We start from the raw sequence: 24,156 nt of genomic DNA on the forward strand, positions 1-24,156 counted from the left end.
GCTCATTCAGAGTAACCCTCCCATCGAAAATGTTCCACAATGGTTGCCTCTCTCGCCCTCACCTCAGAATGTGTATCGCTTTTTCATTATGGGAAAACGCGGGCCGAACTAACGCGCTCCATACACTATTGGCATTTCCGTGTTTAACGAAAGGTCATCATTCCATGTCAAACCCATAAAGCGCTTGCGAACGTTGAAGTCTCAATTCCCAACTATTGTATATACCTACAAATGTACAGATGAACCACATGTGGGAACACTTTTGCGAGTTCATTTTTCAACCTTATGTAGATGAATACACTCGGGATGTTCCCGGTGTGAATTTAGCGTTACGTATAATTACAAACTATTTTCATATGATTTATGTGAATTTAAACAATATATAAAATAAATTGACGGTTAACAACATCAATAAAATCAGTTTTCAAAATATAAATTAAACGTTTTCGATGTCATTTTGCTGTGCAGCAATCAGATAAACGAATTTTTTGTACATTGCGATCGCACACACGACAATCGTTGCCACGAAAATCGTGAGTACTAAATGTCTGTCACTCGAGTTCTCGTTAGTATGATAATATGCGTGGATGCCTCTCGATGGATGGAATTTTCGGGTACCAGGTGTTCCGTGATTGATATATATATATATATATACGTGTGCGAGATCGCTTTGTGCGGAATAATCACCTAACGCAATAACCAATATAACAGCACAAATATCTGTGTGCCAATTTATTTTTGGCATTAAAAAAATTTAAATATAATAATAATATTATATATAAAACTAGGAATCTCGTGAATTTTCTATTCACCTACTACGACTACAATACTTTTCGTTTCAATCAATATCACTTTCTACAAAAGGATTATGATTCATATATTCAGAGAAGATAATGTATATTTTACCAGCGATATATGTATGTACGCGTGAGTATTATATTGCATTTATATATGTATGTAAATAGATTGCTTTTGATCTTTATTCAATATGAGATATTGAATGGCGGCTACATTAAAAATGACATAGAATGAAAAAAATAATTTTACTCGTAATCATACTTGCTTTTTTCCTGATCTTGATGGTAAACTTTTTTTTTCAACAGACTGCGAATTACACTGAGCAACAAAAAAAAATACCAGAGCGGAGACTAGCCAATCTTTACTAAGTTTGACCCACTGAATTCGAATATGATATTTATTTTTGTTGGTGGGTGATCGTTTACGAGATGTGAGCGTTTAAAAAAATCCGCGATTTTTACAGTTTTTTTGGCTTTTGCGGTCTTTAACTCAAAATCTAGTATTGCTGTGCTCAAAGTGAGTATTGGAATCAAAAGTCAGATGTTTTTCCTATTCATTGTGATATTTCATTGCTTTAAAATACTTATAATTAATTGTATAGCAAATTTTAAAGCACGAACCTGCGTTATTAAAAAAAATCATTTTTGTGAAAGAAATCTAAATGAATGTCATTTGAATTTCAATGATGTGTAATACATTTTGAACAATCAGGTATTATCACTATTTTGTAATACACGTTATAAAATTATAAAGCATTTTTTAAGTTCTTCAATTATTCATACATATGTAGCATATATTTATTATCTCGAAAAAAATATGGTTACTGTAAATATAAAACATAATTTTGATATCTTATTCAAATCAATCATAGGCAGCTGCGTCGTAAATTTACTATATTTTCACCTACAATAAGTTAAGAAGTTACAAACAAAATTGTGGCATATGCCTACGTGGCCATATATTATGATTAGTATGAGAAGTTTCCCAGTTTTCCCGGCGACGATACTAAAACTCAATTTTTACGATACTAAAACGATACTAAAACTCAAAATTTAGGATTCTTACGCTCAAAGTGAGTATTGGAATCAATAGTCAGATATTTTTCCTATTAATTGTTATATTTCATTGCTTTAAAATACTTCTAATTAATTGTCTAGCGAATTTTAAAACTCAAAAATATATTTTTTTTTACGGATTTTTTTTCCGTGCTATTTTTTATTTATTTGGCAAATTTTTTATTTCACCACGTTTATAAAGATTGGTTTTCTATCTCAATATTTTTTTTTATCTAAACGTACTAACTAAAGCGGCAATTGCAATTTAAATGCTTTCGTTGTATATATGGTTGTATCGCGTAATATGTTAGGGCAAGCGAGATGGCATATAATCCACCTCACAGAGTACAGCGGTCGGACTACAGTAACAATCCTAAATTTTGAGTTAAAGACCGCAAAAGCCAAAAAACTGTAAAAATCGCGGATTTTTTTAAGCGCTCATATCTGGTAAACGATCACCCACCAACAAAAATCAATATCATATTCGAATTCAGTGGGTCAAACTTAGTAAAGATTGGCTAGTCTCCGCTCTGGTAACTCAAAAACGTGATTTTTTGTTGCTCAGTGTTATTAGTCCTTCATTTTTCAAATATTATACACATAATCGATAAAAATACATGTATTTCGTTTATTTCATCCTCATTTGTATAATTTTCCGACACGTCGGATATAAATTACTTATAGAAAGCGTTGCCTCTTCTGTTGCGGTTAGAAGTACACCACATTCATTATCCCGTTATTTCGTTATAATCAAAAGGCAACACTTTGAGCTGACGCGTCTTAATCGCCGTATATAAACTCGGAATGGCTAAATTTTTCAATTAAAAAAATGATGGTGCTTTCACGGGTATGTATGTATGTATGTAGGTACAAGATGCTCGAGTCTCGCGAGTGAAAAACACACAATTGAGGGGAGTTTGCGAGCCATATCTATTCAGAAGGCTTTAGTTAGTCCTTTCGGCTTAAGTGGCTGGTTAGCTGTCTCTTTATTCCTTTTGTTCGAGCGAGTTTTCCATTATGAATTGAGCCCGGTTCTGGCTGTTGCTCATAAGAAAAGCGCTCGGAAAATAAGGAGCGAATTTTCCGATGTCAATTTCACTAAGATATTTATGTGGGGCACTTTGTGCGCGATATATTTCCGCGAATCGAGAGCAGGTGCGTCTATAAAGACACCAGGATCAAAACAATGAAATTTATCTGGATTTGTTTATCTTAAGTTCCTGGGGGAGACCTTCAAGTCTAGATACACTTGCACGTCTTCAAAAAGACACTCGACCCTTATTAATCCTCCGAGACCTGCCTTCACGCTTCATTTTTATTTTCAATTATAAAAATAGAATAAAAAAGAAAATAAATATTCTGTATTATTTTACATTGAGAAATGTAATATAATTAGCCCCCCTCCGAGATATCAGACCTACATAGGCTTAAGACATTTTCGTAACGCCGCAAAACTTTTGACATCTCTCAAATTGTATTATATGTACATACATACATATACCTATATGATAATAATAATAAGCAAACGAGAGAGACGTGCGCGAATGAAATTTTACGTTAAAACATATTATTCGTCATAGAATGCCTAAGCTTATCTCGAAAACTATAAACGCAAGTTATATTCGACGATGTTTGTGTGGAGACGAGTTTGAGGCTGCCGAGCATAGAAAGTTATATAATTATGTTTGGTAGAGATAAAGATACTTTAAGACATTATTTCATTTCGCATAAATACTGAATGTTAAGATTAACAACCTTGACATTGCCGATCCTACATAATTACACAATTTTTAGGACCGTATTAGGTATACTACGCCTATTAAAATCCATTCATAAACATTTTACATTGTAATAACGTGGAATTTAATAGGAACAAACATGAAACCAGCCAATCGCGGTCTCTTTATTTTAATATCGATATTATCTTCAACGTATACCATGAAACTTGAACTGCGATATATTATATTAAATACTTACATACATACAAACATAGGTATGTATGTAAATCCATCTAACATGATTTTTAACATTTGGATGAATCAAGTTTGTAAAATAATACTACCCTTTCAATGTACGTTAGGGTACACACCAAAATTGGATTTTCATAGTGAAAGAATTACACCAATATACATTATATGAGCCGCTATATATAAGTGGCATAAGTCCAATTTTCTTCATTTCGAAAAATATTTTGCAAAACATTAAATATAATATTTTGCATTTATCAATATTTAAAAATACTGGTGGCCAATAATACGTTTATTTTGCTTTTCCGAGATTCTGGATATATCGAATTAATAGAAGTGATAACAATTTGTGAATTAATTCAAACAGAAATAGTATTTTTTGGAACTGAAAATTGGACTACCACCACTTTCAAATATAATGGATCATATACACATGTACGTATGTATATATGTACTTTCTACGTATTTCATATTTGCACATACATTAAAGTCGTTTAACAAAAAATCTATACGCACACTTGCATAAAATAACTTATATAATATACATATGTTTATACATACATTCAACCTACACCAAATTTACATTAAATGTATCGTCAAAAAATATATACCTATAGGTATATAAAACAAAAGTTCGGAAATACATTAATTACTGAAAAACGTTCATTCAACTAAATTGTACTCGGATTCTCCTACGCATGAATTATAAACGAAGGCAAAAAATTCAACGAACGCTCCCAAAATGTAAACAGTCCAAAGGAGAAAATGTTGTTAAAGTAGAGACAGAAGTAATAAGGGGTGTGGGGAGGGGTGGCAAAAGTAGAAGTATCGCAATTGTGCGAGGGGTTGAAGCTCGTGGCAAATTTAACTATTGGGATCACGTTCGAGTGTTGAATCCAGTTTTAGTGCCGCTCGGCTTAACGTTTAAAATTGTGGTTGAACACGGAGACGCGTTTAGGGGCTGTTTTTGAGGGCGGCCTATTTGTACACAGACCGGAATTAAAGAGGGAGAAACGAGAGAACGTGTCTTAGATTTTAAGTTCGGAGGCTGAGACGCCGACGTACGCCACTTACGACACCGCATTATTCAACCGGAAGAGAATGTCGCCTAATGATCATAATGGATAGCCTCTGACTGAGATTTACCTAACCGCATACATGTAAGTGCGCACAAGCACCCAATACTCATCGGTATAATATTATACCATATCTGCATACATATAAACTACTTTATATATAGCCGTTCACAGGATGTAAATTTCTGTATAAAATAATTTCGTATATAATTGTTTAAAAATAAAATTGGATACCCACCTTGTAAAATTATACATTATACAGAGACTTTTGGTTGGTTGGGAATTTCGTAAATAAGTCAAAATTTCTATGAAGATGAGTTGATTTTATTTTTCAAATAAATTTAATAAAATAACAAATGAATATTTACTATTAGATTCACCATGTTTACGCTGTTTATATTACAAATACTGATCTAAGCTGGGTAAAACAACTAGTACATATATATATATATATATATATATATATATATATATATATATATATATATATATATATATATATATATATATATATATATATATATATATATAGAGGATATAGTGGAGAGAGTATTGAAATGGTAATGAGTGGGTCACGTAGGTAGAAAAATAGACAAAAAGTGGACAAAATAAGTGCTAGAATGGTACCCGAAAGAATGTAAAGGGGTGAAAGGAAGATGGGTAGACGAAATTAGAAAAATGTGTGTGGTGAAATAGATAGAATAGAAAGAATTGCGCAAAATAGAGAAGGCCTCTCCAACGAATGGAAGCATGTTGGAGAGGCCTTCATCGAAAAGAGAATGCTGAATGAATGTAAATAATAATGATAATGATGTATATTGGCGTTATTTTATATAATTTTTACTTTATATATATGTACATACATTACTTAAAACTGTATACGATGTAATAATGAGTAAAGTTGAACTGTTTCTTAAAAATTATACTGTAAAGATACTCGATATGCATACATTTGATGTGTCAAATTTGTGATGTTTTTATGTTTTTACTGTCCCAATTTCGATTTTGATTTGATGTCAATGGTAAAAAAAAATAATTAGAATATACTTAGTGACAATTATTTGTAATTAATATAAGAATTGAGATAAGCCAAGTCTGACATTATGAAAAAATCGAGGAAGGTATATTATTACGAAAAATCGCGAGAGGGAAATTCCATTACCGGGGTTAAAAGATTGTCTATTTTTCCCAGTCATAACTCAATCTGGAAACCGACCAATCGGCGAAAGGGCAAAATCCGATTTAACGTCCTTTTACAAATACAAAACCCAATGGGTACGTTTCGATTACCCAAACTTATGACCGCGACGTTTTCTATGAAATTCTATGAAAAAGAAAAAAACGGAGAAATATTATTTTTCGTTTTTCTTCGTGTTATACATATATTCTGTAAACATTTATTGATATATACCTATATTAGATGTACTTTCATTTAAACAGCTTACTAATTTTTTCAAGAAATAAATTCATTTCAACAAAAATACGATCTTTTCATGATTTTATTTCGTTCACAAATATAATAAGTTGACGGAAGATATAGCATTTGATAGGTTTAGTGTCTATCTTGACATAATTTATAATTATATAATAATTAGTGTTTTAAATGTAGAACAGCAAATAACAAAGAGACAAATAAAGCTGTTCCGAAATAATCTCTGTGAATATGCTGTATTATATTTTCATCTAAATTTTTATTCGAGTATATTTCTTTATACGCCGTTATATTTTTATATTCGGGAAAAAAACCATCAATCAATTATCATAAATGAAAATGATAAAAAAAATACGTCACTCAACCAAAAAATGTCCATCAACGTTAATCGGAACTCCGGAATGGCGTAGCTTTTTCAAGGTGGTTTGTTTACCCGGGATAATTGATAGAGATAATACAAATATTAACTGAAAACCCGAATAAACGAAAGACACACATTAGAAGCACGTCTAAATTTGAAACGATGATGCTTCTTTTCAATATGTAACGTCAAAAACTTTCGATCCTACAGCAAAACGCAAATGTTTATACAACCGAGAAATTAGGGCTGTGTTTATTTTTATGCTGCAATCGTTCGTGTTGTTGCGCTTTTCGCAAACTTCTCTAGCGAATTTTCATTTAAAACATGTTTATGCCGCACACATACCAGACGTAAAATTTTATGTGCCCAACGTGTGACTTCCTCTATAATTACTAATCCTACTAAAATACCGAAAATGTTAGATGTTATTGACGATTCGGATATAGAAAATAAAGTACCTATAGTATTGTTCAGCAGAATTTTTCATAAAATGAATTTCATGGTTTTTAGCCGATGTTCCGCGAGTTTGTCACAAATTTTAACAACGCTAAAATTTATTACTCGACATGAATAAATTATTTTTAAGCTAATTATTAAAATCATACCTCCAGTTTCTTTCCCTTTGCTGTCTCTGGTGAAGATAGTACGTCCATCTTCACGCCTCCAAGTAATAGTCGGTGGGGGAACTCCAGTGGCAGAGCAATGTAGACGAACAGTGCCACCCTCTTGAGTTATCAAACCCATCCGATCTTCCTCTTCGTCATCATCAATTATGTCTGGAGGTATCACCACGTCCAAATAGCCCATCTGCAACGTAAAATATTGCATTAAACAATGAAAGCATAAACACCGAGTCAATAACGCAGACACCTTGTCAAAATTGCACTTGATTTATTCACGGTATATTCAGGGAATTTTAATCATTTATACATCACCAAATCTTACTTACAAATATATACACTAAAAAACTTTTTTTTGTTTTTAGCATACATACATACATATACATATATATTTACACATATTTGAAATAAAAAATCCCACTTTGGCTGAAGAAAAAGATATTCGATCAACGATGTGTTTTGCCAGTGATGACGTATGGATGTGAAACTTAGACATTGAACGCCAAGGTGCTACACAAAGTCCAATGAACTCAAAGAAGTATGGAACGCTGTATTATTGGCATAAGGAGGAAAGACAGGAAACGGAATACGTGGGTGTGAAGTATGACAATGGTAATGGATAAAGTGGATAAAGTGAAGAGATTGAAATGGCAATGGCCGGACAATGTGGCTAGAAGAATAGACGAAAGGTGGACGAAAGAATGGCTATAATGGTGCCCGAGAGAATGCAAAAGGGAAAAAGGAAAACCGCAGAGAAGATGGGTAGACGAAATTAGGAAAATGTGTGGGGTGAGACGGATGAAAATTGCGCAAAATAGAGACAAGTGAAAGCGTATTGTAGAGACCTTCATCTAGCTGTGAATGGTGAATAGCTGTATATGATGATGATGATGAAGTACACAGAAATTTTCCATGTGTATATCTTAGAGAAATTTTCTCAAAAAATGTCGTTTTCCCCGGTAGCTATTTATTAGCGGGTAGAATAGATTTTCGGTTTTATTCTGTATCGAGAATTATCTACATACTTATTGACATGAAACGGAAAATCTTGATAAGTGACTTGTAATTTTGAAGCAATTCTACATTAAGAGTTATATATGTATATATATATTATTTTGAGTTTATTAACTTGAAATTTTTCTCACTTTATGTGCTTCGGACGGTTAATGAATGGGTTAAAAACTGCAACGATCGCTCTTCGATGAATTCGTATTGTCATCGACGTTGTGTACTAGTCTTCGTCTGCAGCACACTTCATTAGAAAGCTCGATGTGACGTCACCAAGGGAGAGAACATCACGGCCGAAGGGGGAAACTGACTGAGTCGGTTGGTAGCAAGCGGGAGGACGAATGATTAATGACCGCCTGATTGAAATACACTGTCATCCGTGACAAGGGAAGAGGGTAGCCCTCCGAGGTGGTGCCGGAGGGACGCTCCAGGAAATTATCTGCCGCGAATGAATATTGTGAGCCGAAATGGAATATGTAAATGATAGATGTTATCAATAACGGCAACGATAGTTGGACGTGACGGAAAAAGTTGATGCGACGCCGAGTTAAGATCGACACTAAGGGTGATTAATTGGCCGACATTGTTTGTCGTCGGTGGTGCTTTTAATTAAAAGTCCAAGTGGAAATAATGGTTAAGGTTAAATGGCGTTTGGATATTTTTCGACATATCGTCGTTGTTAATTTAAAACGTCGCGATGTGTGTCGAATGCGTTAAAATTTTAACTTAATTTTAGAATCGACACTAGATAAATTGAATATTCATATGTTTGTATGTATTATATTTATATACTTACTTAAAGTTTATGAACATATACATATACATATATAGATATGAATATAACCTACCCTAAATAAATTACTAAAAAGTTGAAGAATCATATTTTTATAACTAATAATTCAACAATCGAAATTTATACTCCTTGATTCTTCTTATATTAAATTGTGTCAGAAATATATATTTATCGATTATAATTGAACGAGAAATATATAAGTACTAGTCTTAAATATTTACATATTATATATAAAATTTTATTTCTATGTATACCAAATTCTTTTATTTTGATTCCTTTTGGTATATTCTTTCAGTAGGAAAAATAAAATACCACAATACCTGTAATATTATTTTCATAAATACTTAATTTTCTTAACACTCTTGTCTCTTCTGTTAGATATTTTAAGGCCGGTTTTAAGATCAATAAAGTCAACTTATAAAATTCTTAACATGAGGCCACCAGCCCCCAACGAATTTAGTCTGAAAGAACCTTTCGTCGGAAAACGAGACGGTTGTACAGCTATATTGTACCAGATCAACCACAAATTACTCTATTTAAAAAAAAATCAATGTTCACACGTATTTATTAATAATAAACATTTCGAAAAAGAGATGCTATGTGCACGCGTACATATATGTATGTACATATAATTTTATTCCTAATTAAATATTCTTTGTTGGCAAATTAAACATCGACTTTATTGGCAAATTAAACACTTTTCGAATGTCTTAGTAAATTATTTGGAAATGACGAGGGTGAAAATTTAGTTCAACGCAAAAAATTTAAAGATAATTTATTACAAATACAGATAAACATAATTTGCAGTTGGTATATCATACTAAAGAAATTTTCCCGAACACGAATAAATATTATGTACACATACATGTATGTACATATATGTTCAATCCCCAACTCGCCCGGCTTCCCGCACCCCAACCCAGTTTTCATCACATAATACGGATTAAATCGTCGTTATGAATATGTGTACGAGGTAGTTTGAGGCACAAGCTAAAATATTTCCAACGGCTTCCACTTACACAGGTAGACTTTTGAACATTCCAGCCGGAGTACCTGCTACAACGGTGGATGGCACTAGTTACCCCCGACAAAACCTTCAGCTACTGCGTTGCCGACTAGGGGGTATCAAAGTGTGGAATTTCCACGACACAATGCGGGGCATTTATGAATTTTCCTCAAAGGGTAAATTCCTACGGCGACATATTTTGAAAATATTTCTCTTTAGCAAAGTGACGAACGCACCGCCCCCGCGCACCGACACACTCTTATCACATCTGCACCTCAAATCTTCGACCCCAATCGAGTTTGCATTTCACCCTTTTGAAGTCTGTCAAGCCTATAAAATGCCTGAGCGGTGAGAAAAACCGAGGAAAGTTATTTAAAATTGAAGTGAACGTAGAAAAGCTTCGCGCACGGTAAAAGTTAGCAAAAGCTTTCGCTTAGTGGGTGTTCTCGTTTGCCGACCAAGTTGAGTGTACCCTATTAGCTTTGCGCTGACGAAGTAAGCTAGTTCGCGAAACAACAATCTTGTTTATATGTCGTCTGATTAAATGAATATTTACTTAATGTAAGGGTATGGCGACGTCGTCGTTTCTATACAATCGCTTGCCGACGATCGTTGTAAGTGCACAATGCGCCGTTAAAAATAATTAAAACAATGCAATTTTAAATATGCGCAAAGAACTGATGAAAAAAAACAAGCTATGTATCTATGTATGTATGTACATATATTAACCTGAAATATGTACAAGACAATTTCAAACAGTTGTAAAAATTTCTTTTCAGATCTACATATGTACATATATACACACGTGTGTATGTATCGAATGCAATAAATTAACCGTTATATTTGTAAGTGGCGTAAGTCCACTTTTCTTCATGTCGAGTAATATCTCGCAAAACATTAAATATAATGTTTCACATTTTACAATATTTAAAAATGCTGGTGAAAAATACATAATAAGTTTATTCTGCCATTCCGAAAGTCTGGACAAATCGAATTAAAAGTAGTGATAACGATTTGTGAATTAAGTCAAACTGAAAGTGTTTTTAGCACTTTCAGTTTGTTAATTTAACACTTTAACACTTAATAGTTTTTAACTGAAATTGGACTTCCACAACTTTCAAATATAGCTGCTCAAATGTGCATGTTATTTAAAATTTGTTTGTACATATTTACATATGTATGTATGTAATTAAACATAAATTGTAAATTTTCATTGTTTCCAGCAGCATAGACTTGTGGTAGGTATATAATGCTTTCGAACATAGTGGTCACGGGCTTGAGTCCCACTGGTTGCTGCTGGTCAGACCTTGGTTTGTGACTCCGGGTCGATCATTTCCTATCAGACTTTGCCAATATATCTGATTTTCATTGGAACAGTTCCATCAAATTGGCAACCTTAACCCATTTATCGCAATTTTCGAGGTTTCAGCATCTCGAATTTCCCTGATTCGTATAAAAATGCTGCAAATTTGCCCATAAATGTCTTGCAAATTTCGAGTTTTCCAACATCTCTAAATTTGACGATTAATTAAAAAAATTGCTGCGTAAACGTAAGTTTATCAAAAATTTATCCATAGACAATGTACATATCTATGATGCTTTATTAAAATTATTCTAAAAATTATATATTGATGTTTGTAATTGACCAGAAAGGCGCATTGGGGCTTAATTTGTTGGCCTTCCTGATATACATATATAATACAAACTATGTATATGTATGTATGTAAAAAAATAAAAATAAATTAATGAATTTAGTTTCATGTTTATTTTAAAACATTACATCGGTCTTGTTTGTATTTCACATGGAATTCTTTGTGGGTTTGATTATGATTTGATTCCATCTGTCTTATGGATCGAAGAAAATTTACGTTGAAGAAAAAATCCGTCTTTAAAAAAAACGCACTTACTTAAGTATATTAAAGTACAGGATCTTATTTTCAATAAATTCCGGGGCCACATTTTCAAAGTCAAATCTCAATATCCCACATATTTTTACACTAGTATGTGTAAACAATTTTGTAGTAAATATGTTTATCATTAGAAGGAACTTGTCAGTTAAAAGTTGTTAATAAACTCAGAGTAAGGTCATAATTATTGATTACAATACCACTTCATATTATACATAAATCGGACATACAATACAACGACACTAAGTATTGCTTGTAAAGTGAATATAAGCAGTGTTTAGCGTCACCTCTGTTTAGTGTATAGCAGGTGGGAAGTTCGACGATGCGAGAAGTATGCGAGAGGGATGACGAAAATCTGACGAGGCTCGGCGTGAAATTTGTGGAATTCGGCGAGAGAATTCCAACGGGAAGAGGGGGGAAATGGAAAGAGTGTGAGATATAAGGGGGGCTAGTCCCTGTCGCACGTCACCGCGAATCGGGTCAAATTGGCCCCACACACTCGAAATATTGACCACAAACACACTTATTTGTCGAGAGAGGAATTTCCCAAAGGACCAGGGGGTCCTCCCACCACCCCCTTAGTTCCATTTGCGCCAGGGGAGCTGGAGTCTCGGACCGCAATCCGATACCCTATCAAAGAAACATAATGTACACATAATGTGTTTTTCGGCTAGAAACAATTTAACAATAATAATTCTTGGGAAATTTTCCGGGTCGTTTTTCCACAATAACAGAATGATGCCATCAAAATAATTAATGTGCAAGGGTTACTTTTGTTCGGAGGGGGTGGTATGCGGGCTCGTGTCCACGTGTGTGTACACCCAGCAAAACCAATAAAAGCGTCCCGCATTCCTACCCACATTCCTGGTCGGCAGGGATCGACTAACGTTGGTTTCTCAGTCGATGACTGAACTAAATCAGACCATAAAAGCCTTTCCAATAATAAAATTTTCATTCTCTTATAGAGAATGAATATGTATGTATGGATAGTTAAAATTTGCAAGTGCTTTATAAATAACACTAAATACGTTTACAATGGTACATATAATATATATATTTGGCGTCAATTATAGTTTATTTCAGTTAACTACTCCATTTGATTTCCTATACCATTCAACTGATTACGATGAAACTTACAGGAGTTATTGTGTGCATGCCCGCGATGGTTTCTGTAAAAAAATCGCCTAAAAACTGGAACGGAAACGGGAATGAGTGGAATTGCAACGCAATAATTTCAAATGTTTTCGTGTCGCCACCTGCATTGTTAGGGTAAAATAAACAAATAATTGATTAATTTCAAACGGGAATGAGAACGCAACGGGAATTGGAACGGGAACGGGGACGGGAATGGCATGAGTTATTGTGGCATTGCAACGCATGCCGGGTTCAGCTAGTATTAAATAATTTATTTAAGTTTAATATTCCTGTTATAAAAGGAACGCACATCATTCAAGCGCTGTTTTTTTTGTCGCAAAGCATTATCATCAATCATAGCGGAATAACTAGACATAGTCACTTTTTCAGTGGACAGAGGGAAAGCTGAAATGAATATTTATAGAAATAATATTTTTATATGAACCATCTTAATATCCTGGATATTGAATAAAATATACATACATATATGTAATAAATAACAAATCAATGTCATATGTATATACATATATTGAATAAAATCTTAAGAGGGCTGAACCCCAGCGCCTTGTCCATACAAACGTATTAGACTTCTCCCTTCCTCAATTATGGCACTAGAGAAATTATTTTTTAATATTCTATGGATATCCACCATAGGCATGTTTCTATTTTTTATTTTATTTTTTTAATTTTTGATTTTTTTGATAAAACAAAAAAAAAAGAAATATGCCTATGGTGGATATAAATAGCATATTAAAAATAATTTCTCTAGTGCCATAATTGAGGAAGGGAGAAAGAAGTCTAATACGTTTTTATGGACAAGGCGCTGAGGTCAAGGCCCTCTTAAGTGTTACCCAATTGTTAATTCAACAATTTCATTATTTTTGCGATAAAGGCTGCAAAATGCAGTATGACTGTCATCAACGGAATATTTTCGAGGCTGGGCGATGATGATGACGATGTAGTATCGGTACAGTTGACTTTCCTGGTCAGTGAAGTAGCAGCAATATTGAGGCACACTGCAATTAAGTTTTCCTCGATGTATTGGGAAGAGGAACAACTGCATATGACGAAAAAGCTATAGCTGCTTCCACAGTGCCAGGAATTGTCGCACAGTGTTTTCAACTCATGTTTTGTGCATAATCATTATGTGTAATGATGGTATTTGGTGATTATGTACAAAAGTTTGATCATATGTGTCACCTTAGGTAACCTGTAGTGGCGCGCCTATGGTCGGAGTTAATATATAATGAATAAGTAAATTAAAAAATAAATATGAAGAAACTTTTTGGTGTTAATCGTATATAATATTCGACTTCTTAATGAAATCGTTGCTGCCGAGACTGAATGTGATATTTTCCACCTTAGTGAGCGTAAATTGTCGGATATTACTCTAATTCATTTATCTGGTAGTCTGCGCTCATCATTGTTTTCATGATTGATTGTGATTTATGAGTGAAATTTTGATTAACTCTCTTCCATTTGGGCCTCACAGGGATGTTTTGTATTTGTAGTTGTTTCTTATTTATTGGAACTGGCTGTAGGTGCAAGGCATTCCTTGTGCTATATTTCTTTATTTGATTTTTTTACGTTATCTGTTGTTATTAAATGCTATTTTTTATGTTTATGTATGGATGTATTTATGTTTATGTTCAAATCTATTTTTTTTAATGTATAATTGATTAGTATATTATTTTCGTTATGAATTAATTTATGTTTAATTGTTATTTTGTTTTTTTGTGTTATATTTTTTGACCATTGTGGCACTTTAGGAATTCCTGTAATGCCACAATGGTCTGTTTAGAATAAAATAAATAAATAAATAATAATTGTCTAATGCGTGTGCACCACGTGCTGCGTGCGCGTGTGCGGCTGCGTTTGAATGTCGTTAACATGCTCCGTCTCTCTTTCTTCCCTTGGAATCGTATATCGTGGAAAGAGACGCGGAATATCATCTCGTTCACGAGAGTGGCCGACAAAAACAAAATATTTTTTTACACAATTATGTGTCCGCAGACCACTAGTGATTTATAAAAATATTAAAATACTGAATGTTTCTGTTTATTAATACATATTTCTATTGTGCAATAATAAAATAATTAACTATCAGTTTATAAGCTATATTCATCACAGCCTATAACGTTTATATGTATAATAGTTTGTCAGAAAATACATAAATATATTTATTTATATTATTTTATTAAACCTGCACGAAATGAATTTAATATAAAAAAGTAAAACTCATAACTTATATCACAATATAAAACTGAAAATCAAGTCTGTGATGAAAATCCATTTTTTTCGCAGCGTGCCGTTTGAATTTCGAGATAATGAACCCTTTGCGGATAAAACTGAAAACATTCGATGATTCCCAAGCGATTACCCGTATTTTTTATGCAAATTGCTGTCTCATAAATCAAAATAACTTTGTCATACAAAAATTACGTTTTTGAAGCGAAATGACGGATGATTTTTTTATTCAAAACTTTATCCACCCAACCACCTATAAATATAACCTACAATGTACGGATACACAGATTACATATCAAAATCAAAACGAAAAATATTTTTTTTAAGTAAATTAATTTAACTTTTCATGTTTTTAAATTGATTTAAAAAAGAGAAAAATTAAAACTGCGAGGCTTTTTGGCAAACCATAAAATATGTAATGAAATAATATGTAAATCACATCTCTTTCCAAAAAGTTTTCATTTGATAGAACGGTTTATGTGTGTCATACATATATATTATACATATTTTGCGATAATTAATTTTGAATTTTGACGGAAAAGGTGGATGATTTCTGAGGACCATTATTATTCGTGCGGTGAGGGAAAGTAAACATTTTGCCTTCGCTTGCCTTATCTGCATGTTAAGGGAAAAGGTACTGAAGAAATTGCTTATTTCAGAGTACCCAGTAGTAAACACCGGTTTACTGGCAATATAACACCTTTTTTTCATATTCCCATTTGAAATGTCCGCCATTTTCACGTTTTAACACCTCGCTAACAATTTGCATTTATATCACTTTATAAGCCATCAAAGCGCGTGAACAGAAAATTCTTGTTGTATCTTGCGAGCTTAGACGTCGTTCGCCAAGCAGTAATTTTATTATGACCCTAACAAATATGTAACTATTGTGCATATAATACATAAAAGGAAATTTCAAATTGTCTTCAAATATCCATGTACATATGTATGTATGTATGTACGCAATGTAATATGGAGATACATAGCTAAGCCAAAATTAAATAATCATAAATCATTTTGATAATACGAAAGTGATCAATAATAGTAAGAAGGTAAACCTATACTGCAATATTTCCAATGTATAATGTATGTAGTGTCGGAAATGATATTGGCAGGATATTAATTATTTAACATATCAATTATGTAAAATATAATAAAATGTCAGTTATAATAGCATCCTATGTATTTGTGGGCAGTATTTTTATTTTGTTGTCTTCATATTTTACACACGTCTCAAGTGTGTCATATGTTACGTATACATACATACGTACAGACATATGTACATACAGATTTTTTATGCAGTCTAAATTGATTTTTTTACCAAAGTGAAGGAAAGGTCAATCTTTGAGTCTTTGATTCTTTCATTTAGCATAATAAATGAGTGTCTTCATTCTGTCTGATAAAGAGGGCTGAGACAGTCATTTTAAGATAATTAGGATTTTAATATACATACATATATAACAGATATCTATAATACATTTATGAATATAACTCTTTTTAAATAATCATATCAGCTTCATATTTTGTTATAGTTATTAATATTAAAAGCCTTTAATGCGTTTAAAATAAAATCTAATATAATATAATACATTTTCGCCGACGACATTAAACTTTATTGTCCTGCCAACACAGAAGGTAACAACTCTCTACAATGCGATTTGGAAAAAATTGACACGTGGTCATAAACTTGGCTTCTAACTTTAAATGTTAAGAAATGCTCTGTACTACACCTAGGCAAAAATATACCAAAGTCTTTCCTACAAAATAAACAACCATTTCATCAATTGCGTCCAACATCAATTAAACCTAAGTATCATCACCACTTGCGACCTAAAATGGTCCTCTCATATAACCTTATTGTGAATAAATTTTACTCATTTTTGTATGTATTAAAACGAGTATTCAATTATCTGAACTTAACTATATTATCAAAAATATACAAAACTATTATCAGACCTAAACTAGAATACGATGTTAGCATATGGAATCCTCATTTCAAAAAATATGTTATATGTATTGAAAGGGTACAAAGGAGAATTACAAAGATTCCTTCTGAAATTACATAATTCACTTTCTTATAACGAAAGATTGAAAAGAATCTCACTACACTGGAGACGAGAAGAATAAGAGGCGACTGATCGAAGTCTTTAAAATACTAAATAATCATTATAAATGTCATATGTCCAATATTTTTACATTCAACGAAAACACTCACCTCAGAGGTCACTCGCTTAGACTCCAAAAAGAAAAATCTAATTAATTGATCAGAAATTCTTATTTCTGTGTTCCAATTTCTTATTTCTGTTTCTTGTTTACTTTTTTTCTCTCTTGTTTTTATTTTAATATTGTCATTTTTAATGAATTTACTTTTTTTCTCATTGAATTTATCGATGCGGTGCAAACGATCGACAAGCGCCAGACAGACTGAACCACAGATTAACGACACGTGTACCTTATGCGTGCGCACTGCTCGCACTTACACTAAGTGAAATCTACCCGAAGTCCCGACATACCTACGCTGTATACATTCTGTGCTTCTGATACTGTAGTTCCGAATTTTGCCTTTTTTAAACTCGCCAGAAAGATCCAACTCAATTTTAATAATCACCATTTTAATAATTGCATCTGTGCACATCGAAAGGTTACTCGTCATCTGATGTGCAATCTATCATTCGTGAAGTCGAGAATTGCGTTTAAAGCAGCCATCCAGTTAATCTGTGGTTCAGTCTGTCTGGCGCTTGTCGATCGTTTGCACCAAGCCCTTAATTTACATATATGTATAAATCCCCCAAGTATATTAAATAAATAAATAAATAAAATAATTGCGAAAGAGTCTTTGTAACTATGTACATATGTATGTAACTTGGTCGGTAAATATGTGACGTCATCGAACAAATGAATATTCAAATAAATTGAAATAAAATAAAACTATTCAAATAAATTTAATAAAATGTTTACTATTAGATTGGCCATGTTTAAGCGGTTTATATTACAAATACCGAGCGAAGCCGGGTAAAAACACTTGTTGTATATAATATTATTAATAATAAAAATAATATGTCAAACAAAAGATATCAACATTTTGTATTTGTATGTATTAAAATGATCCATCAATGAGAGGTGTTCGGAGTGCACGCACGGGTGACTTCGACTTCGCGTTTTGATGATTTTTGCAATTACAAATTTACACCATACCGCGAATTCGATTTATTTCCAAAATAAAAACTCACTCTTTGATTCCACTGATAAAATAGTTTACAACTTTAAAAAATAATAATAATGTTTTGTATTTTTTTTTCTAAAATCATCTAAAAATAAGCAACCATTTTGATCTCTCATATATAGGCAAAATATGTCTACAGTATATATATACTTATATTTTTTAGTTGCAAAAAAGTTTCATTTATTATTTTTTGATTTTACAATATTCCAATTTCTCTCATTTTCATGCCCGCCAATAGTTGTGGTATGAAAGTCCCCTTCATAGCGAACGGCTTTATAAACAAGCTGGCGTCTGGGCTTCAGCAACAGGTAGCACCACCTTCAACGTCGAGAGAGGGGGTGGAGGATGGGTTGAAAGGGAGATGGGGGCGACCGTGAAGGGGGTGGGTCTGCGTCCCAATTTTCCACCCACACTATACACCTCACGCACACATACTTTTTCCACCCTTTATAATACGTCATCACAAATTATGTGTCAAAAAATCACGTGTGTAGTTTCGTATCAGAACCAGGCTCATAATTGTGCAATAACTCAATCAAAATATTTTAGATAAAGCACTGTCGTTAGAAGAATGAGAAATATGTACAACATATTGAGTTAATATTGCAATACATATTCAATATAAACATTAAGCTCAGCGTTAAAATTCACAATATTCGAAAATCATTGCTGCGTTCGTTTATATGCAATCAATAAATGAATGAGGTTCACTTCAGTACGCAGTCAATCGAAATTTAACGTTGTTCGACAGTTTGTTAGCAATTCGGCTTATAGAGACAGAGTGACGCTTTTGTATATGTATGTATGTATGTACATATTGGTCACTATTGGAGAAGTGGTCTTTGTGGTTGAGGTATTCACTGTAAATTCTATTCGGTAAACAATATTCAGCGAAAGACCCATGTCCTTCTACTCAGAAACGAATACAAAGGGAGACGTTTTCGCAGGGCCAAATATTCCAACAGGAATTTCATAATTCCAACGGTCCGATATTTTCGGCTTTTTAGTTACCCGCAACAATGTATGGAAAACAGATGCCGAATATTCATGAAAAACAGGAAAACATAACAGAAAAAGTAAAAAGGACCCGGCATATCGCGTTGTGGAAATTTTTGAATCGGAAAATTTACGATCCATTAATTGCAGTCATATCACCGCCACACGAAAAATAGAAATGATTCGTTCAGTGTTTTATGAATCGGTTAATTTAAATATCATCATTCGCGAAATATTTATTTATATTATTTTTATAAACAATTATTTAATCAAAATGTTTCAAAACACCAATACCACTTTTCGCACAGAAGTTAATTTTATGTCAGTATGGTATTTTTAAATTTTGTTTATCTAAAATCATGATTGTAATACTAAATTGAATGACGCTTTACAGGAAATTAAATTCGTTCGAAATACAAATAATTCTTCCGCTTAGTTGCACCTAAAAAGTGAACATAGAAAGAAAATCGATGTCCTTAATATTTCGACACTAATGTTATCTAAATGAAATCATTACACAGAGGCCACTTTTATAAATGATATATTTATTATATAGAGACGTTTGTTGTATATGTAGGTATATGTAAAAGAATACTTGTTCACTCTCATGTGCAATCGAAGACGCAGTTGTAGCATTTTTCGGGAAAAATCAATATCTAGACGATGCTCGCGTTCAATTAAAGTTTTTAATTTGGAAACTTTGCAATAAAAATATTTTATCGTAGTATACATCTACACATTATCTCCGGGTGTATTGTCTTATTTCTGAACGCTTGACCCTTTCCACGGACTTCCCCATCCAGGGCCGCGCCGAACAAAAAAGCGCTAGGGGCGGCACCCAGGCCCGTCTCGTCGCGACTTAATTAAGGACAAGGGAAGAAGCGAAGGGGAGGCGAGAGACTCGCTAATATACACGCAATCGGGACTTATTTTTAATTACACTCCTTTATTTCCCTCTTTCATTCCCCCTCGTATTGCCCTAAATGGGGTTCAAAAAACGCAAGAAACGAGACAAGGGCGAAAGGGGGGGATATTCATTAAGAGATCTTTTTCTTGCCCGGCACGCCTTATTGGAAAATAATCACTATCTCTTCTCTTATCAAACAATTCTCACTAAGCAATAATTCTTTCCGTTGTAACTTTTTTTAGGGTTTTATTTAACCACTGCGTAACCATATTTGTATATATATATGTATGTATGTACATATGTATGTAAGTACATATGATAATATCAAACGCACTTTGTCAACTATCTTACGAAATTCCTATATGGATATTCCGATAATCTTGACTACCTAATGTACTATAAATTCAAAATATACTAATATAATAAAAATTCAAGCAAGCTTAGAATATTTAAATCATCATTTTTTTATTATTTCCAGGACTGCCTGATTATTTATTACCACCATGACTTGGATAATATCATAAATCTATATGAACTTTTCATTACAAATCGGATATTATCTGGCTTAATCATAGATACGGTTTACACATAACTGGAATTCTAATATTCTTAAAACCCACCAAATAATTGGTTTTAGCATATTTACCATCTACATATATGTACATATATGCTTTTCAGTAGACAATGAACAACCACTAGAAAAAGACCTTTCATTATATAGTAAACAATAATAGCAACTAAGCTCAAAATCTCTTTATTGCTTCGCTTTTAGTTTCATCTCAAATTAATAATATTCAAATCACATGTCTGTTTTCAGAATTTACAAACTCTAATCAAATATTTTACTAAACATCAATTGACTTGAAAACAAAAAAGTGGAGAATTTCTAAACTCGATTATATTTATCAAAAATAAATACCACACCGACAAATTAAATGAGTTTAACTCTACTTAACAAACTTCTTCCAATAAGCAATTAAGGAAAAATTGAATATTATTCTACGAACAATCAAATCGACCAAGCAGGTATTCACCACCTTAAAACGATATACATAGAACTGCACTGACCTGACTCCTCATCGGATCCGTATTGATCTGACACATGTAAGTCCCAGAATCATTGGCCTGAACGCTTGTTATGTACAGCTTCCAGGTGTCGTGGCCGTTGTGAGAGACGGACAAGCGTGAATTCAAAGCTACCATGCGGGTGTGGATCGCCAGGATGGTCTTCGTGTCTGATTTTATCCATGCCACCTGTGATTAGTGCATATTCTAATTAAAAGTACTACAAACGAATGATTCAAATGAATGTGTGTATACATTTATAATATCTATTGTATTATATGCAGAAGGTCCCTTATCTAGGCAACAATTTTGATTTTTTTTTATTAATTCAACACACACTACTATTGTATCTAGATTAAAATTCGGGAACAAATTTATTCATATATTTGATATCCCAAAAAACAAAGCCCTTGGCAAAAGCGATATTTAAAAATTAATTAATATAATGTTAAATTTTACAGTACGAACCTTGTATTTCTGGAGATGGTTAACCACGCATGTAAAATAAATATCTCTACCCTGAGTAACGGTGTGGTTCTCCAAAGGAGCCAAAAATTCTGGCTCTCTCTCATGTCCTACTTGCATTTGTCCTAAGAATAAAAATAAAAATTAAAATAATATATACAATATTATAAAAATATTCAAATTATAATTACTTTCGCTAAAAAGATCGTTTAAAGTTTAAGAGTATATTGTTATACTTTTACGCTGAGAAAGCGAGTGAAAGAGCGCTATCCAATTCGACCGTTAAAAATAACTGGTGTTAACTCATTTAAATAAAAATTAACGGGACGCAATTAAAACTCAATTATGCAAAACGGTGTCCCATTAATTTCATTGCCGGTTAAAATGCCTTCACAAATACTAGCCTGAGTTATTTTCCGCAAGAATTTCGTGGAGGGGCTAGAATAATTGGTAATTATACACGGCAAAAATTAAGAAAATTTGTACACGCACGTGCAAATTTATTTATAACGATCTCGAAACTGTTTCCGAAACGAAAATATTATTTACAAATTGAATGAATACATTCCGAAAATAAAGGTTAGTATCGCCGTAATGGAAAAACATTAACGCGGCTTGCGATTACGGTTTTCCGATACACGCAAAAATACGCACGAATATACAATATTTTTGTATATTTATTTTTCCAACTGTAAATCGGCATTTACATTATTATATGCATTTTTATTCTCGACGCTTTATACTACTGCATCGAATCGTTAACAAAAACTGCATGAATTTTCATACATACACACACACAAACATAAATATATGCATTACTGACCTGCACCGAAAGCAATCAAAAGCGCAGCTGCTGCAATGAACGTCAATGCGAACTCATCCATATGGGTCTTCTTATTCGTTTTTCAGATTCACTAAATAAAATAGTCTTCCAAGTTGAACATATTCGCATACGTAGATTTTAAACATTTTTACTATGATATTTCATATATATTCATAATACAAATTATTGTCTCAAAAAGTTTTTATTATATATTATTGTCAATTATTGTCATTGATATTTTCAAATCTCATTTCATGTATATAAATATACTACATTTTAAATTAATTTCAAATATTTCTTTTCATTCCGTTACATTAGCAGGAAATAATGTCTCGACTTAAATCGATTGTGTCGCAATTTTTCGTATGTTCCATGTCATTGTCAAGACATCTGAAACAACTACAAAAAGACATGAATGAACATTTGCCGAAACATTGAGAATACATATAACTACATATACATATATATAGGACGCACTGCATAGTTTCGAAAGTGCACGTACGTGAACTTTTGCGATACAAATGTGAAACTTTCACGTGCGCCAATGCACTCCAATGCAACGGGGCTGCTGCTACGGTCTGTCGACTTCGACAGTGGACCATTCATTCGTACAATATTTGCGTAAAATATTGGTTTAGCCGACAGTGGAATTTCAACAGCTTTGATCAAAAACAAAAGGCCAACAGAGTTGAAATAATGACCAGCGGAGAGCTCGGTGGAAGGTTGAATGTTATCAGCTGCCAACAGCCCTTGGATTAGCGAAACATATTTCGCGCTTCGAATGTTGCACACAGGCTACGGATGGATGCATAACACTGCACCGTTCAATTCTAAGCCAAACCGAGTAATATTATTCCAATATACATAGATCAATAAAATATTAATTACAATCTTATTTTCTTATTTGACTAGTTTCTTGATTTTCACGGAAACAAACTGCTATTTAATTTTCCATTTTAAATTTTGAACATTACATATATGCGAAAAGCAAGGAGACACCATCTCTCCTTAACTATTCAATGCGGTGCTTGAGGTTGTTTTCAAGAATCTGGAATGGGACACAGCAGAAGTAAGCATCAACGGTCGCCTCTTGAGTCATATTCGGTTCGCAGAAAATATATTTTGAATAGCTAGCGATCCAGCTGACCTACTTAGCAGACTTACACAGCTGGACAGGGAAAGTAGGAAAGCAGGATTAAATATTAACGTAGATAAGACCAAACTAATGTTCAATAGTTATTGCATGCCAGATAGCATTTCATCAGATGATAAA

The 24,156-nt window shown here is 33.0% G+C and overlaps 1 protein-coding gene across 1 annotated transcript in view; it reads right to left on the reverse strand.

The window, feature by feature from the left end:
- The window catches only part of LOC143910782 (lachesin-like), a gene marked incomplete at its 5' end in the record, with an annotated part of 44,619 nt that extends 22,421 nt beyond the window's left edge, over positions 1-22,198 (reverse strand). Inside the window, 3 exons of the mRNA XM_077429379.1 lie at positions 7,295-7,496; positions 21,599-21,784; positions 22,064-22,198. Of these exons, the coding sequence (XP_077285505.1) occupies positions 7,295-7,496; positions 21,599-21,784; positions 22,064-22,198 (523 nt within the window). The remainder of the gene's footprint in view (positions 1-7,294; positions 7,497-21,598; positions 21,785-22,063) is intronic.
- Positions 22,199-24,156: the final 1,958 nt, after the last annotated feature.

Source organism: Arctopsyche grandis, chromosome 4 (assembly GCF_051622035.1).
Source record: "Arctopsyche grandis isolate Sample6627 chromosome 4, ASM5162203v2, whole genome shotgun sequence".
Taxonomy (NCBI): Eukaryota; Metazoa; Arthropoda; class Insecta; order Trichoptera; family Hydropsychidae; genus Arctopsyche; species Arctopsyche grandis.